The sequence below is a fragment of the Rhagoletis zephyria genome, unplaced genomic scaffold (genome assembly GCF_001687245.7).
Source record: "Rhagoletis zephyria isolate East Lansing unplaced genomic scaffold, Rhagoletis_zephyria_1.1 Rzeph_scaffold_01663, whole genome shotgun sequence".
Lineage (NCBI taxonomy): Eukaryota > Metazoa > Arthropoda > Insecta > Diptera > Tephritidae > Rhagoletis > Rhagoletis zephyria.
Window position 1 is genome coordinate 71,567 of NW_016158747.1, and position 18,485 is coordinate 90,051.

Consider the following 18,485-nt stretch of genomic DNA (forward strand, 5'->3'; position numbering starts at 1 on the left):
ATCTATTAAATATATTTCATTCAGGCTAGTAACATCACTCGCTATTAATGAAGAACTGGAAGTATTCCGAGACCAATTTATGTTAGGAAGGTTGAAATCGCCTAGCACGCAAAGATGGTCGCCTCCTAATTTGTTCAGAGCCAATGCAACGATGTTGTCGACATGCGCTGTATATAGGTCATGGCTACTGTTGGGCGGAATATACGAAGCACAAAGAAAAATTGAGTCTGAGGTGCCTCGGATAAGAACACAAAGTTGATCAAGCAGCGCATCATTATTATTAAGTGCAACCTCAGAAGCGTGATGTTTGCAGTGCACTGCGATGAGAACTCCACCTCCTCTAGCACATCCAGTGAGGTTGGCATTTCTATCCTTGCGGAAGACATTATAAAGCTTGGGGTCGAAGAACTCCTCGCTATTAAAGTTCTCATTTAACCACGTCTCAATGATAACGAAGACATCATAATCCTGATGTGAACTGAATAGCCGCAAGAGCTGGGATTTTGTTCTAACACCAGCCATGTTTTGCATGTAAATTTTTAGGCCACTGATTGTTCCACCGGGCCCAACCGATTGCCGTTGGACATCGGTTGGACCTCGTCGTTTTTTGACCCAAATTTAAATGGCCTCACAGCTATATTTGTAGGCCATAGCTCTGGCACCAATAGCTTTTGAAGTGAGCTGGCTTCAACACCCAGCTTAAAGTTAATATAACGCAGAGATTTGGGATCCACGCCAGCCTTTACCAATGGAATACAGACGATAGAGTTTTCGTCTATCCCGGTATGTTGAGAAATGTGCGATGTTAATTTTTCGGATGTAACCGAAGCAGAGAAAGGCGAGATATGCAACCACTTCCTTTTCGTAACAGCACTTAAATCACTATGAATTGCCGACCCAACAACTAAAGGTTGCGCTAGTAAAGGCAAATTAAGTTGTTTACCATTATTTGGGGTGGGTCTAATGTTGGTATTTGCAATTGCAGCATTATTGTTGCTTTCAGCACTATCCGGATTTGAGCTAGTACCTGCTTCAGCATTATCATTGTTGGGAGCGCGTTCTCGGTTGAATTGGTTTTTATTATTATTTCTTCGTTTGTTCTTTTTTTTATTTTGCACTCTTTTCCATTCGTTTTGGTTACCAACAACTGCAGGAGGGTTGTCAACAATAACCGAAGTTGGCGAAGAAAATTGAGAGGCAGGGGCGTTAGGAATTGGCGTCGCAGTTGAAATGTTAGCAGCAGCATCGTTGGGCAGCATTATTGCCGGTAGATGAGTAGCTGTACCAGCTGATATAATAACAGCATTAGCATCGACGTTGACAGAGCCAGTATCAGTTGAAGTGCTAGCAGCAGCATCATAATTAGAAGAGGGTAGAAGAGTAGCGGATGCAGTCTCAATCTGATTGTAAAGTCTCCCGGCCTCTTTAGCGGCGCCGTCGGCAGAGCCATTAGCGCCCGTTGACATGCAAGAAGAGGCTGGGTGCATAGATGAAGAGAAGTCGTATTTGTTTACACTGCACAGTTTCTCAAATTGTGTGAGCAAATGAGACAGAATGGAATTGTTGTCATTGAGCTTACACTGCACGTCACGAACCTCAGCTTGAAGGGAATCGGTTTTTTGTCTTAAGCACTCATTATCTTCATGCAAAACATTCAAAGCAGAGAGAAGATTAGAGTTAAGTAATTTCAACTCAGCAAAATTGTCATTAGCAGTGTGGGAATTAGGCACTTGCACTTGAGTGGCTTGTTGTTGTTGTAACGAAGAATTATTCGAAGTCATAGACTCGTCTTGTTGATCAGCAGCACACAAACCACAAATGTAGATATTGTCAGCATTATTTAGGTTATTTAAGTCGGCAGGCAGGCTACCAACAACACAACTCAAATGGAAAATTTCTCTGCACTGATCACATTGCACTGAAGTTTGGGCGCGCTCAACTCTATGGCCACAAAAACAGGGCATAATGTAGCAAATATTAGAAAATGATAAGCACAGGAAAAGAAAAACAGAGTCAATGTCTATAACACAATTTTAATTTTAATTTTAATTGTTGTGCGACAAAAAATAAAAGCTCGAATTTAAGAAAAACTTAGAGCGCAGCAAAAACACGTCTGTTCACGACAAACTCTCTCTCTCTGTGAATAATATAAAAAATTCAAGTGCAACAAAGGTAAGTTAAAAAGATATATATTTTTTTTATTTACAAACTAAAAATTTTTTCTACAGCTGTAAAATAAATTTTTTAATAAAAAAAAGTTGGCTTCTGTAAACGCTTACCGCTGATTATCGCACTAAACAGATAACCAGCCTGCAACGAAGTTTATAAACCGTAAATAATCGCTTAAACTATTTTGCATTTTTGTCGACTTCGGAATTAGCGAAAAATTCTAAAATTTTAGGTACACTCATACTAGAATGGATACGTTACAAGATCTGAATAGAGACTCCCAGCAAGAATTGGTGGAATGCGTACAATTCAAGCGCTATCAAAGACAACGTGCGATTCATATGGATGGTAAAGAAGGCATCCTAATTGATTATCTACTTATCGTAATGCGTATTTTTTCGCTTCCAGAATTGAGCGCAAAAATCGATCGAGTTCTCACGCATCAGCACGAACTGCTGGCACTGATTAGGCATGCTTCTGAAACGAATATGATAAGCTTTCCAATTGCAAATGAAGCAGATTTACGTGCTGCCGATTATAATTTAACAATTCAAGCAAAGCCGCATCTGAGCTTATTATGTCTTAAATACACTGGTTGGTTCAGAGTTTCTTATGATTCATCTTTTATTAGTTGCCAACTTTGAAAAGTTTATCGGGCTCAAATGGGCTGTTCAGAAATTTGGCTAAAATTTTGGAACCAAATATACTTGCGGCTTTCAATTATGATGGCATCAATGACATGCAATGTTTTCGCGACTATAAAGCTTTGAATGCGGCGATTTTTGGTTAAAACTACTTAAATTACTAGCCATAATATTTTTGCCATACTGACTTCCATTTCTCCTCTTTCAGATGCTGTTAAGCAAGATGGCTACACAGAAAGGGACTATGCCACAGATATGCGAAACTCCTTAAGGCTTCATAAAAATCGCATTTTTAAGCAAAGTCAAGACGATTTACTAAGGCAAAGAGAGAAACAAGTATTGTGAATAAAATGAAATAAATAAATGTTTATGGCGTAGAAAAATTAATTTTTTTTTTTTTTCAAAATTGTGTGCACATAAAAATAGTAACATTCAAAGTGAGTGTGATAAGAACAGTTGAAGATTTAATTTGAAGCGGACTTTGTCTGCAGACTTTCACCCAAATTCATAAAAAAATAAAGAAGACTTTAACTGATTTATAAATCGAAAATTTGTATGAATATACACACTATCAGGCCTATTCTGCGTTGGTAACAAAAATTTTGTTACCGGTTAGTAAAGTTACTGTCAATTTTTAAACCCTTTTCGTATTCTCCATACTCTTATAACCGGTTTATTTTGTTACCATCTCATGAGCAGGTAACAAAATATTGCCCCGTGAAATATGCAACACCAGAATTTCAACAAAACACCATAGCTGAATTGCTGAATAGATTAAAACGTTACCACCAAGGTAAATAGAATTGCGGTTGCAAGAAGCGGTTGGTGACAATTGTTGGTAACAAAATTAGCTTGTTACAAAATGTTCGGTTACAAGCAGAATAGGCCTGTATATAGCTCTTTAAAACTATTTTTTATGAATAAGGTCATTTGAATGCATAATATTATTGAAGGAGTAACTGTGCCCATTTTCTTGAAACAAATGTTAACTTGTTGCAATCAATAGATTTTAACATGACCATTTATGATTAATGCCAAACATTTTAATGACAAAGTGGGACATTACAAAATACTTGTGTCGTTACTAAACAACATTGTTTAAATGTGACATTTTTAAATTATTTTAATTTTTTTCTACCAACAAGAAAATTTATTTGCCATTTCAATGCCTTGTAGAAACTTGGTATTAGGAATTTAACTAATAAAGGATGCCATTTTTGGTTTGTCTTTATATTCTAATTTTTATACTGTATACATATGTACATACCCAGCGGGAAAAGTAGTAACGCATTACATGCGTGATAAATATTGTAATGTATTTCTTATGAGTTCTCGATTCTATTACTGTTAACCAGAGATCGAAAATAACCATCACCAAGTGTCTTGTATGGTGTTTACCACTGACACAAACACTCATCTCTCAAGCAAAGAGTGTTGCTCACCGTGGCATATCTCTATGTGCGATCTTTTTGTGTTTTCCGTTGTGGGTTATTTATCAACTGCTAAAATTTCCTTTAGGCAAAGACACTTTGGCAGGGACTTTTATTTTTAAGTGTCTTAATTTGTGGGTTATTGTAAGACTGAAAAAATATAAGTGGGCGTACAGGAAGTGGAAGCAAAGCGTAAGACATTTCTTTACACGACATATAGTTACACATACATGTGCGAACATTTATGATAAAGAAGAGAGGGTGCACATTCATAATATCCCAATAAACATTGGGCTTGGTTAACAATTCGAAAATGATTGGAAAACTAAAATTTTTTTCAAGTCTCACCTTCGATAACGAATGTGGAATAGGTTAGTATTCTATTCGAGAACTAGGCCATTCTCCAGCAAAACGGAACCTTCGTTATCTAATGAATTTTTCCTTCATTATGAATTCGAAATCCAGCCCATTATCGAATTGAAATTTTAATGCGAGAGACTGATTGTATATTTATATTTCCATTCGAAAATGAGCTGGATTTAACTTCCTTTCTTGTTACTATGGTTTCCATTTTTATTTCGAATCCATCTCGAATGTATTTCCAATACGCTATGCACGTTGGAAAACTAAGGTTGGTTATGAGTTCGTTCTCAGTTCGACACTCATATTGGATATCGAAGGTCACCGCATGACCGTGACGTTGACGTTGCTTATATCTCTCTATCAACAGCAAATTTGATTATTTTTCCACTTCCAGCGATAAGTGTCCCGTGTCCAACAGCAACGGAAAAATATATGCAAATAACCCTTTCCCACTAAGAGGAACACAAATCTACAAAAAATACACCACCTGACCTGTTTTTTGTGTTATTTTTTCTCTTAAATAGTGACGGTTATTTTGGGACACTGTCAAAATGGAGAGGGATATTTTCGACCTCTGTTGTTAACCAAGTAATTAGCATTCTACTGTATCCAAAAAGTCCCAGAAAATTCATATTAAATCACTGTCATTCTTGCATTACTGATAATGCAAAAATGAATGCCCCACTTTTCCTAGGACATCGCCGTTGAGGAAAAATGCATTGTCGAATGTAAACAGGGCTGTTTTACTGAATATTTTTTCGATTACTATACATTACATTTTCCCACTGGGTATGTACAGTGGCGGAAAAATAAATAGGCACTCGACATTTTAACAAGTTAAGGCTATTCTTTTGTTTCATTCAATGTTTATTATTTTTTTTTATAAAGGTATAGCTCATTAACTAAAACCATGTAAGTCCAAATTCCAAACTTTGTACCAAAATAAGAAAAATCCATAAAAATTTCAAACTTTTTAATTAAAAATTAAAAAAAAACATTTATATGCAGTTTTTTGTAGCCCATTAAATAAAGTGCAAGTGTTAAGTTGCTAAAAAATCCCGTTGATTTTTGATAATTTTTTTGCTGACGATGTTACGCATTTTTTCCCATATAAAAAAAAAAACAAGCATACTTGGTATAGAAAAAACTAAATACCAAATTTTTTCTAAGAATTCTGATCAAAAAGTTTGAAATTTTGTTAGTTTTCCTAATTTTGGCGCATAGTTTGAAACTTGGACTTGCCTGAGTTTTTAGATAATGAGCTAAACTTTTATAAAAAGAATAATAAACATTAAATAAAGAAAGGAAAAAGTATCCACAACTTGTGAAAATGTCGACCCCTTATTTATTTCCCCCATAGCATTTCTATGAAAAGTTGTTTTTTTCCCATATAAAATACATGGAAAACTTTGGGCGCTTTGAGCGACCTCTAAATATTTTTTGGATTTTGAAATGAAAATAGGGGTATATATTTTTCGATATAGAACAATCTTAGAGGATGAGAGCATTAAAATTTCGACTTTACTTATTTTGGACCACCTTAATGTACATTAAGTAAAATATATGAAAATTCGATGTATTATATAAATTAGAAAATGATGGTCCTTNTATGATGGTCCTTCCCTGAACTTTAAAATTTTTTTCTTTTTATATTTTAGACGAATTCCAACACAACTTCCGGTTGTCAAATGGGGTTGGATGAGACTGTCACTAAACGAGGTTAATTGGTTTTTATTTTTATAATTTTCTCATTTATGATTTCTTTACATATCTATGTAGATATTGCCGACTCAAAGAATTGATAAGAGATACACACAATTCCCTTCTCAAAGGTGTGTGCTTATTTGTTTTTAATAACTTCATTATTTAAAACTTCCTAACTTGAACGTAATATACTATTTGCAGCACAACAAAAAACGCAAATTTTTCTTAAAAAAGTGACAGATGAAGACCTAAAATCCGTTCCAGCAGCAACCGCAAGCCAAACTCATTGTCAAATTGGTCAAAATTTTGTCACAAATTCTAAGCGCAAGGAAGTACTGCCGAAAAACCCATACCAAACGGTTTCGGATTTTAAAACATTCGAAGAATTACTTAAGGATTCCAAAGATTTATATACGAATTTGGTTAGTTAGAGTGTGTTTTTCATTTGTTCTATTTACGGTTATGAATTACTTTTTATATTTTCTTATTCATTTTTGTTTCACAGGTTGACGAATTAACGACACATCAATTTAGCAATTCTGTTTCTTTTATAAAATCAATTTGGCGTCGTATTATGACCGATAATGTCGCTCAACATTTTTGTTGGAATGGAACGCCTGAGAAGACAGCCATACGCACATTGTGCGTAACAAATGCGCTAAGGGGTAAGGGATTGAAGATTATATATGACTTTATGAGCTTTAATTTTAGTGACTTAATTTAATTAAAACTTTAAACATTTATTTACAACTTTGTTAATTAAGTTTTTATATTTCTCCCTTCTTTTACAGAGGCATATCTACACAAGTAGTTACAATTATAGTAGCAACGAAGAATTTCAGCGCACTACTATATCCTTCTTCCAGTATGCAAAAGCTCGTCGACAGCTGAAAGAAAATTACGAAAAGTTTAAAGCTGCTAGTTTGCCGCTATAAAATTAAATGCACACCAGGTACATAGTATGTAAGTTGGGTCAGTTAAGGGCAATTCGCTTTTTTAATAAGCGCAACTAAGAAACGAGTTAAAATTAGGAGCTTTCAATACATTATAGATTGGATTTGAATTTGAATATTTAATTGAAAATACTTTCAATAGTTAAAACCTACTTTTAATTTAGCTATAACTAAGTGCTTTAGTATTTAAGCGGTTGATTTAAATTTGTGCTTTAGTAGTTTAAATTAATACTTTGTGGACTTAAGTTTGTGCTTTAACTTTTGAAGTTGGACCGATCTACTTGGAAAGCGCTTCGGCTGTAGAGATGGCGCCTTAGAGATCCAGGTGTATAGCTCTTTTAATTAGCTAACCGTCAGATACCGTTAATGATCGTAAATTGCCATTGGATCGCAAATTGGAAAAAAGTATGACTATATTAAAATTAGCAAACTTTTTTTTTATTTTATGAATTGTTGCAAGTAGGTCTGGGACTATCCGTGTATGCGGATATTTGTGTAGCACGTATAATATCTTGATATCCGGTTAATATATGTTCTACTTTGTTATCCGGATATTCGCTTAATTCATATCCGTTCATTTTGTTATTCGGATTCTTTAATCTGATGAGATACTCGAATGTCCGGTTTCTGAATATTCAAAATATCCGAATAGATTTCCCACACCTAGTTATAAGTTATTTTGTTCCATAATTGGTTCTTTCATTTTGAATTGAAGGGGTTAGAACCATAAGGGTCCAAGTGTCATTTTTTGAAAATATAAGTTATACCCATATTTGTATAGTTGAATATGTTTATGTGTTTATTTGGTGACAAAGAGTAATCATTCTTTGAATTTGTTAATTAACCTGCATTCATTTAGGCAAGAATCATTTCAAATGCATTTACCCAGAATTTACAATAAGTAATCAAGTTTAACCTAATTATCTCAAAAAAATGTCAGATCTACTTAGATTCTTTTGATTCCAACCCCTTCAATTGATTCTTACTTATGAGATTTGCATTAAAGTTTTTTTGTTTCTCAACTTTTCTATTTTATCGGAAAAATATATATATATTGGAAATTTTGTTTACGCAATATTCCAACAACGGCGCTAGATAAATGCAAGGCAAACTTGGATTTCGATTTTTAAAATANTAACATCGCTGTTAGCATTTATATTCTTTTTATACGGGATTTTCTGCGATTCCGTTACGTGTCACGTATCAAAACGTATCAAAAAGCTGCCGGAACAAGCAAAAAGCCCAGGATCTATAAAGAATAATGGCTTCCCCAAACCGGACAGTGGTCAAGTGCATCATATCGGATATCTTCTAGAGGGTGTTTAGTTTTCTTACCTTGAAAAGCGCTAGCTTGTGGTGAGTTTTGGACAGTTGGGCGTCCCACCGGACGTTTTTCTTTGAATGCGACAATACCGGTTGCAATTTCTTTTCGGAGTCAATTAGCCTTAGCCTGCTCGAGTCAATTAGCCTTATCACGAGTTTCATTTTCCCCAAACCGGTTCACTTTTCGTGGATGAAAAAAATTGGCGAAATTGTTTTCGAGCGAAACTCACGATAAGGCTGAATATTTTTTTCGTTATGTATGCGACGGTATAAAATGTAAGCATTTCGATTAAGTGATAACATTGAGAGAAATAGAGATTGCGCCTATCGCGGTACCGCTAATCCGCTTTTTGTGATTTTGACAGAATCAGCTGTGTGCGTGACGTCATCTTGGTGCAATTGTTGATTGTGAGCATACGAGAAAACCAAATAACAATTTTAATTTTTGTGCGTTAATATTTCTGCGTGATTTTAAACAAATATTGAGCCATTACAAAGGAAAATGCAGTGTGCAGTGGCAAAATGTAATAGTGAAAACAGAAGGAAAGCGTGTGATATATATATTTTTTTCGTTTCCTACGGACGCAAACCTGGCGAAAAAATTGAAGCAGTTCTGCCGGCGAGGTGATGCATTAGACACCAAATCGAGCTTTGTGCTATGTGTATGAGCTATGAGCTTCTACATGGTACTATGTTGGCATTTCCTTGGTGAATTGTAGTAGGTATATATCCATGGTGAATGTAGACAGTTGCTGGTTTAGTTTGCTGGCAATGGCATACATACAAAAGCAGTTTCTACAGTAAAAAGATACATGAACTTCATTATTTTTGTTAGTACCTGATTCTTTTTAGTGCTGGTATGGGGTAATGCACCAGTGGATAAGGTGGCCAGGCGCTACCTAATACAAAACAGTGCCCAAATTATTATACATTTATAAGTTCAGCTTAAATTATGTTTTACTTACATAGAATATTTGTTTCCAAAAAAGCCACACTCATGCATCCTCTCAGAAACGGTACAAAAGTCGTCAAATCAAAGCTGTGGAGTCCACAAATATAAAAATGCACTCTGCATGGCTTTTTACAATGTATGCTTTGGGCGAGACCAAAAATTCACTTTTCTGCACTCCTTCTTTTTGGTCTACATGAAATTGCAAACACTGTTAATACATGCATTTTTTCATGTGCTAAAAATCGTACTTACCTAAAGGGCTACATGTCCAAACTTATTGCAACGTGTTCCTCATTAATCAATCTTTGTATATTTATTGATTCCTGCAAAATTGGCCCATGTAATATTAAGATTAACACATTTTTCTGCATTGTTTGCATATTTTTCCATGCGTTTTGGTATTTCTCTCTCGCAATTGCACCAAGATGACGTCACGCAAAAATTACGCTCAAAAATCCTCTCTCATAGGCGCAATCTTGTATTCTATCATTCTTGATAACAGCCCATACAATTAATGTGGCCAATATTCAGTAATATCTTGCCGACGGTTTGTGCTATGGCAATATTAGCATCTTACCCATTGCCGCCAGAACAACAATCATCAAAGTAAAAGTCATTCTCAATAATCTTGGCCGTTTCTGAATATTCTGCAGAAGCATCACTGGCACGCTGTAAAGCCTGCACGCACCGCATTGTGCGCTGAGGAAGTCATACCATGAAACAAAAATACAAGATCACGCAGGAACGCTTCGTATTTGTAACTGGTTTTGAGAAAAAAGTTTGTGAAACCGGGCTTGTCAGCTGACCATTTGTTTACATCACAAGCACCACTACTTTATACTTTTCTTTAACAAAAGAAGAGTTCATCCAACATGACAACACATTTTTAAGCATTTTAATGAATAATTTTACCTATATTGTATGTTTAATGTGGCTGACAATAGCTCTGGTTAATTTTTGGTTTTCGTTGTATTCTTTGCTTTNTTCCCCCCTTCCGTGCCCAACACAACAATCCCAAAATTCGTACCAATCAATACAATCAATTCAATTGGAACGACTGAAGTCAAAATCCTGGCGAAAATGGAACTACTAAGTAGCATACCTACTTCATGCGATTGCCAATAGTATGAATCTGCTAAATCATAAGCTAGAAGTTCCTCGTTTTGTTGACAGTCTTCAGGGGGTATCCTTGAATGCCAATCTCCTTCTTTCGGTAATACTAAAAATTCCGTGCCAATATACATATATCGCTGCATCTGTTCGCGACATAATCTTTCCAATCATTTTTCTACTAATTGTGCTAGGTATCCCATCTATTTCTATCATACGACGGGTTGTCTGGTCTTATGGTATCTTGTTTCTTTTTCTGAATGCGATCATTACCATGTTCACCATTGATCCTGTATCTAACAGAGCCCGCATTGGCCCATACCGTTGCCCCTGTACTTCCAGTACCACCAACATATGTAACGAAGCGCGTTTTTGCTGCCCCGACGCTTCTACAACGCTGGGTATACTCGCCGTGTCCAGTATCTGTTATAGGCCCCTATTAAGAGTTGCATTTGATCTTCGAATGTGGTCGAAAGTGCTGATCGAACAAGTTTTCATTTGGTATTATGACGCTCATTCGATGAAGAATAGCGCTATTGTGAATTTTACTCGTTTAGGTTGCTCACAATAGTGTATTTTTCACCGCTGAGAACCTTTGTTTACAAATCGAGCTAAATAGTGTTCTTATACATATTTATGCAAATTTGTGCAAATTAAAATGAAATAAAAAAGAAAGCGAGTTTATAAAAACGTGGTTAAAATTACTACAACGAGTTCTTCTTCAACGATTTGTCAGAGGATGAGAGCTTGGTAAACTGGCAGGAGTAGAAAACGTTTGTTGTAGAGAAATTTGTCTAAAGATTTATTAAAAACTTCCGACTGTCTAAAGAGGCGTTTGTGAGCCAAATCTATTTAAAATATTTTAAATCTCAGAGATCGTGTCAACTGAGTTTTGGATTTTCTTTCACAAGTAAAATCAGCCTTTCGAGCTTGTGTTTAGTATTCACGACGTTAGAACTGCATGAAATTAATAAACAAAATTTTAAATTAGTGTCTAGCCGCCAAAAAGTAAAAAACAAATGCAAAATCATAAATTTTTCACAATTTTCTAACACTTCGATACACCATCGAAAGCAAAATTCTGCTCGACAGAAAATTCGATACTCAACGAAAATTTCGACAGGGTTGCATAGCTCATAATACGAATTTTACTTTCGATCTTCAATCCTCGATAACCAGCGAAGATCGAAAATCGAATGCATAATAAGAGCCACAATAAATTTGTAGTTTCGGAGCTCCCGTAAATCGTACTTTATTTAATAATTCCATTATTTACTACAAAGACCATATAACAAAATTACAAAAATGAATTTCGGTAGTGTCGTTTCCAGTGGCTGGGTAACGGCAGCGCTCTGATAACGTCGATGAGTGGCGCTCAGTTAAACGTCGGAGAGTAGCAATTTAGTCGCGTTGGTGAGTGGCGCTCGGGTGACGCCGGAGAGTAGCGCTCTGATGTCGTTGGAAAGTGGTGCTCTGGTCGAGCTCTGACGCCATTAATGCCATTGTACTGTCGTGTTGCCTCATATGTGATGTTCGCCATCCTCGCCGTTGCCGGTGGTTGGAGTACCGATAGTATATCAATTGTCTTACATATTCCCGGCAAATCTGGTATTTCTTATTATACCCGTGATTTCGTCTAACGCATGGACTGCTATCTGCTTTCCCAGTCAGCGAATTCTTTAGATAAGAGAATTTGTATGATCGCGATGCCTGGCAAACACAGATTGAAATGTCGAAATTGATTACTAAGACAGCGTTCAAAGCTATCAACTGGCTAACTGATGGCAACATGCCAATAAACGATTGGTACTCGTTTAAGTCTACCTACTCTCTGTATAAGTATTGATGGGATGAATAAAAACACGTACGAGTTCTTCAGTGATCGTAAAACAAGAGAGAACGAATATAAAATTTATTCAAAGTCATAACTTCGAGAAGTGCAACATAGATATGTATAGAAGTCGTTTTCTATATCCATAACCAAGTACTCGATATATTACTTAATTATTATTATTATCCACATAGTAATTATTATTAAACACATAGTAATACTATGTTCACGTTGAAATATTAACTCGAGCTTAACGTTTTGAGTTAATGAACAACTGTCAAGTGTTCTCGTTGGGGTGTTTAATAAACTCCGAGTTTAGTTTGACGTTTGTTTATTTACTTTCGCTTTTCTCCACTTCTCATAAAAATATCAAAACATATGATTGTGAAATGTCAAAATTCGACAGTGCGGATAAATTTGTATACTAGTGCGGCCAAAGTTTGACAACCATGCAGAGACACAAACCAAATTCGGGCAAAAAATAGGGTTGCATTCGCTTCAACTCCAAATAAAAGTGGTGTTTGAGGCGAGTTAAACGAAATTTTTTGGTGTGGCAAACTCCGAGTTAATGAGTAGTAATAACAGTTTAACTCCAAAATGGCCCATAAACTCGAGTTAATGACTCAACGTGAACATAGTATAAGTGGCCTTACTTCCCTTAGCTTTATTTAATATAATAAACTATTACCAACAGGTATGTATGCCGATGATCATTATGAACTTTAAAGTGTCCGAAGAGTTAATATTAACTCTTTTACCTAAAATTCACTATTACGCCTTATAAACATAAAGCTCGGGGGGAGGTGGCACAGCCAAATGCAAATTAATGTAAATGAACGCCTTAGTTGGCCGGAAAAAAAAACAAGAATCTGTTAAGAATAATTTTATCGATAAATAATTGTTTAACATAAATTGTTTTACCTAAAATTGATGAACAACGCAGGAAACAACTGCAAGCAACCAAAAGCGACGCGAGAAATTGAAATTTCAGCAGTTGTCAAAAGCCTACAAAGCGCTGTTATTGTGTTGTAGCTAGACGCAAAAAGAAATTGCAATATTACAACTTGACACCAATACATATTTTTCTAAATAGCAAAAGCTTCAGTAGCTATTTGCTTTAGTAAGCGATTACGACTGCGCCAATTATATTTCTATTTAAATATAAAAGTTGTTTCTATGTTCTTAAAGGTATTTTTTTAAATAAACTTCAGAAATAATCGAATATAAACTCTCTGATTTATTACACGATTCCGACTGCGCCACTTATTATCACGATGAACTGTTTTTTGTTGTACACGATTGCCAATCCAGATCTTGATCCGGATATCCGCCTGAGGCATTTAAGGGGCGGGGGTTGTCGGTAGCGCCAACTTACGACTATACCGATGAGAAGTGTAGTTCGGCCTCCGCCATCGCCGCTCGCAAGCGTCGACTGCGGTTTCACGCAGGCAACTTCGTGCCTCGGCGTTTAGCTTCTGACAAAAAAAAAAGCTGAGAATATGGCGTCACTGGTGACGTGCACATATGTAGATATGTAGTAGGGATAGCACCGCTACAATATACAGTGCGTACAACACTAGTCAACATGGCAACTGGACTTAGCAAAGTGTACTCTTATCCTATTTGCCCACTTATTTCGGGTTATTACAAGAATACGCGCGATCTAAATTAAAATCTTTCAACTTACCCGTGTAGTTAAACGATCGAGCTTTAATTTAAAACACAGATTTGAAATTGCCGCGCACTAATTTATTAACAACTTTAATCTGAAATACTCTTTTATGTGAAACACACTTTTATGTGTAAAACACGAAAATTAAATGGCGGTAGTTGAGCTGTCAAAATAACTGTCAAACAGCTCTTCGAAAGTTCGAATTTCCTGCTCCCAAATTTTCGGGGAAAATGCTGCTCCCTGGCAGTTTCGAATAGGAGGATTTTATTGTCGAGAAAAGTAAAATCCGCGAGAAATGAGATCCTCGGGAATATTCAGAATTGGGCTGAATTAGTGTTTTATTTGCTTTTTTTAGTACCAACATTTCAAAATTACGTTCAGTAAGATTTTGCTTTGTCGATCGATTGACAATCCCAGCAACGTTTTTTTTTTTTTACGATGCAAAGCTTCAATGCTCCTATACTCGTCATTCAGGTACCAATTTACTTCAGTTGCTTATAGTTCCGCCATGGGAACCTATATATCGATTCTGGATTAACTAACTTTTCTTCTAAGATACACGTAACTTCTTTTAAAGAACGACAAACCTTTTATATATTCCTGGCAAATCTTATTATACACTTGGTTTAATCTTTCCCATACTTCCTTATAATTTCTGTCCGTCAGTTGCCATTCGCCTAGCGCATGGGCTGATTTTCCTGTCAACGACTTCTATAGATTAGAGCATTTGTATGCTGGCTGGGTATCTGGTCGTTATCATGTACCGCTGCAGCAAACCGATCACGAAACCCTTGCCACTTTGTTAGCGTGCCGTCAAATTGGCACGGCACCTGAACTTGCACCACCTTTGGCGTGATTGCTGCGTACTCCTCACGTACTAACTTCTCCTGTCTTCCTTTTAGTTAAGTTAGTGCCTTCTCTTCCTTCAATAGATGCCACTATGTTGTTCAGCTTCCCTTGGTCGACCTCTGTTTCCCCATACAAGGCGTCACGCAGTTCATTCACCGTAGCTGACTGTTCCTCCAAACGTAACTGTCGACGTCGCCCATTGCTGCAATCGCCGAATGTACCAGCCTTACCATCTGACAAAAAATTAAATATTCATATGAATACAGGGCGTTCTTCATAAGATAACAATTCAGCGTATGAATTCGCTGCCCTATATACGACTAGAAGCAAGTCTCAACAATGTTGGCGGACATAACGTATTTGATTTTAGTTATATTATATGAAATTCACATGTACGCCTGCTGGCACAAACACAGATTGAAATGTCAAAATTGATTACTTACCGCCCTATTCCCACACCACTGACAAAACTCAGCGGCTGACTATTGCCTTTACTACCGCGCCTAATACTATGCCGCAAATTTATTTTAAGCTGTCGTATGACAATTGTTAGTTTTATTGTTATGACCTACTGAGTAAGTGACAACGGCGAACCAATGTTTATATTGTGTTTTAGGCGCAGTAATTGTGACAATAGTCATATAATGAATTTTGTCAGTGTTGTGAGAATAGGGCGGTAAGACAGCGTTCAAAGCTATCAACTTTCTAACTGAGGGCAGTTCCATATCCGGCCCTGTCGTCAATGTGAGATACTGATGTCAACATGCCAATAAACGATTGATACTTGTTAGGGTCTACCTACTCTAGCTTACTGTTTAGGTATTGATGGGATGAATAAAAACACGTACGAGTTCTTCAGTGATCGTAAAGCAAGAGAACGAATATAGAGTTTATTCAAGGTCATAACTTGTTAGAGATGCGCAACATAGATATGTATAGAAGTCGTTTTCTATATCCAAAAACATGTACTCGATATATTTCATTGAACCTACGAAAACATTGCAAACCCAACAATAAAATTATTCATATCATTTCAAAACACACAGTATTTAAGTGCCGTTACTTCCTTAACTGTATTTAATATAATAAACATTACCAACAGGTATGTATATATGCCCTTGATCATCATGATCTTTCAAACGATGAAGGGTCCGAAGATATTTTGTTGTGTTTTAGCTAGACAAAAAAAAAAAAACAAATTGCAATATTACAACTTGACACCAATACATATTTCGCTAAATAGCAAAAGGTTCAGTAGCTATTTGCTTTAGTAAGCGATTACGACTGCGCCAGTTATGTTTCTATTTAAATGTTTTCTTTATTAAATTGTATAGTGGAATTGATTATAAAATTGCATACACTATATTTTTATATACAAATTATAAACAAGTTGTTTCTATGTTCTTAAAGGTATTTTTTTTTTATCAACTTTAGAAATAATCGAATATAAATTCTCTGATTTATTACACGATTCCGACTGCGCCAATTATGAAAACGATGAAGTGGTTTAGACTATGTAGTACACGATTGCAGATCCAGATCAGCTGATATCCGTCTGAGGGATTTAGGGGGCGGAAATTGTCGGTAGCGCAAACTTACGACTATGCCAATGATAAGCCTAATTTGGCCACCGCCATCACCGATCGCGGTTTCACGCAGGCAGCTTGATGCCTCGTAATAGGGTAGATATGTAGTAGGGATAGCACCGCTACAATAAACAGTGCGTACAACACTAGTCTAANTAGATATGTAGTAGGGATAGCACCGCTACAATAAACAGTGCGTACAACACACTAAGTAAGCTTGTAGAAATTCAGTCATAGCTGAAATGAGCAAATAGGGCAACCCCCTATCAGACGAGTGTAATAAATCTAGAGTACTCGAAGTTTCAGCCAAGTGTTTTAAATCAGACAAAATTTGATTAAAAACAAAAGTAGTCATCAAAATGTTAAACCACTAGTTCCTTTAGCGGTGACAATTTATTTTATGATTTCATGTTAATTGCCATATTGATTGGCTCAATTTTAGTCATTAAATATTTTTTGGCGATGTCTTTCATGCTGCCATCCTTTGAATAATTCAAGGTCGTGGTGTGTGGGTCATCTAAACATTAATCATTTGTTTTATGGATGTCCAATTATTTGATATATAATAAATTGTGTGATAAGAAGAAGAAAAGAAATACATGGTAATGTCAAGTAATAATAACATTCAAGTTATTTCAGTAATTTAATATAAAATCAAGTATTAAAAGTGGTAATAATTCAAGTAATATAAGATTATTTCAATCTTGTAATGATAACTGACTTATAATATAATGTTAGTAACTTAGATTAATATATATGTGAATGATAAACAAAAATACGTCAATTACAGTTATTAATAATAATATAAGTAGAAATTCTGATTTAAGTCCTTTCTACTGCAGGTTGATCTTGTGGAGCAACTGCACCTGCTTCTGGAACTAATGTTCCAGCGCTATCTCCGTCATTGCCCTCATCATTATCATGTTTGGGAGGATCTACATTTTCAAACTGCAATGTTGTAAATAAACGATATGGTATGTCTTGCTATTGCAACAAATTACTAGTCGATTTACAGTCTTCCGGTATAGTAATTCCAAGTTCGGTATATTCTGATTGCAGAATATTAGCAACATTTACTCCGTTGATTACAGGTATTTCTGTATCAATCACTGGCATTGTGGCTTGTAATGAAGCAGATCTTGCATATGTCATTATTTTCTCAAATGCGATATCCTTTTCATCACCAAGATCTTCAATGAAATCGACAAGATTATCACTAGTAATTTCCAATTCTGTAATGACTTCATCGTCGACAGTAACCTGTTTTGCGAATTTATTTAATTGACCAGGAATAGGATGGTATCCGTAAGCATTTATAATATTGGCTAGTGACATAGCCCTTTGTCCTGCTTCTGCTTCTAATTCACGGATCCTTACAACAAAGGCATCTAAAAACGTCTTTGATTTCACCGCATTGGCGTCTGGAGTTCCACGGTATCTTGCTGGTCCACGAGCTCTAGTATTTTCTTGAAAGGACAAGTTTATTCCGACATATGCAAGATCAGGATATGCTGCCATTGGAATTGGTGGTGTTACCAAAGAAACAAAAGGGTTATGAATTATATGTAATGTTAATGACAAAACAGATGTTAGTTGATCAGCTGGGAAAGTATTTACTAATACTGTGTAAGTCAGTAATGGATGCCGTAAGACTCCTTCAGCTAATCCTAACAATGAACTCACATTTGGTGCACGAGATTGTTCCAAAATCCATTTAATCGAATTTATTTGTGCATCTACAGCTAATGTGTAACAATAAGTCATGTTGCGTAATAAAGGCAAGTATGATCCCATAGGACGAGGAAAGTGTCTGTCATAATACCTCATTGTATCCTCATTGATATCTACGTTGAGATGATTTTTTCAAAGATTTATCAAACAAGCATCACCTAAAAAAAA

The 18,485-nt window shown here is 35.9% G+C and overlaps 1 protein-coding gene across 1 annotated transcript in view; it reads left to right on the forward strand.

The window, feature by feature from the left end:
* Positions 1–6,700, forward strand: part of LOC108364750 (uncharacterized) — a 77,887-nt gene extending 71,187 nt beyond the window's left edge. The window contains exons 8-10 of the mRNA XM_017618562.1: positions 6,265–6,325; positions 6,386–6,438; positions 6,512–6,700. Of these exons, the coding sequence (XP_017474051.1) occupies positions 6,265–6,325; positions 6,386–6,408 (84 nt within the window). The 3' untranslated portion in view covers positions 6,409–6,438; positions 6,512–6,700. The remainder of the gene's footprint in view (positions 1–6,264; positions 6,326–6,385; positions 6,439–6,511) is intronic.
* Positions 6,701–18,485: the final 11,785 nt, after the last annotated feature.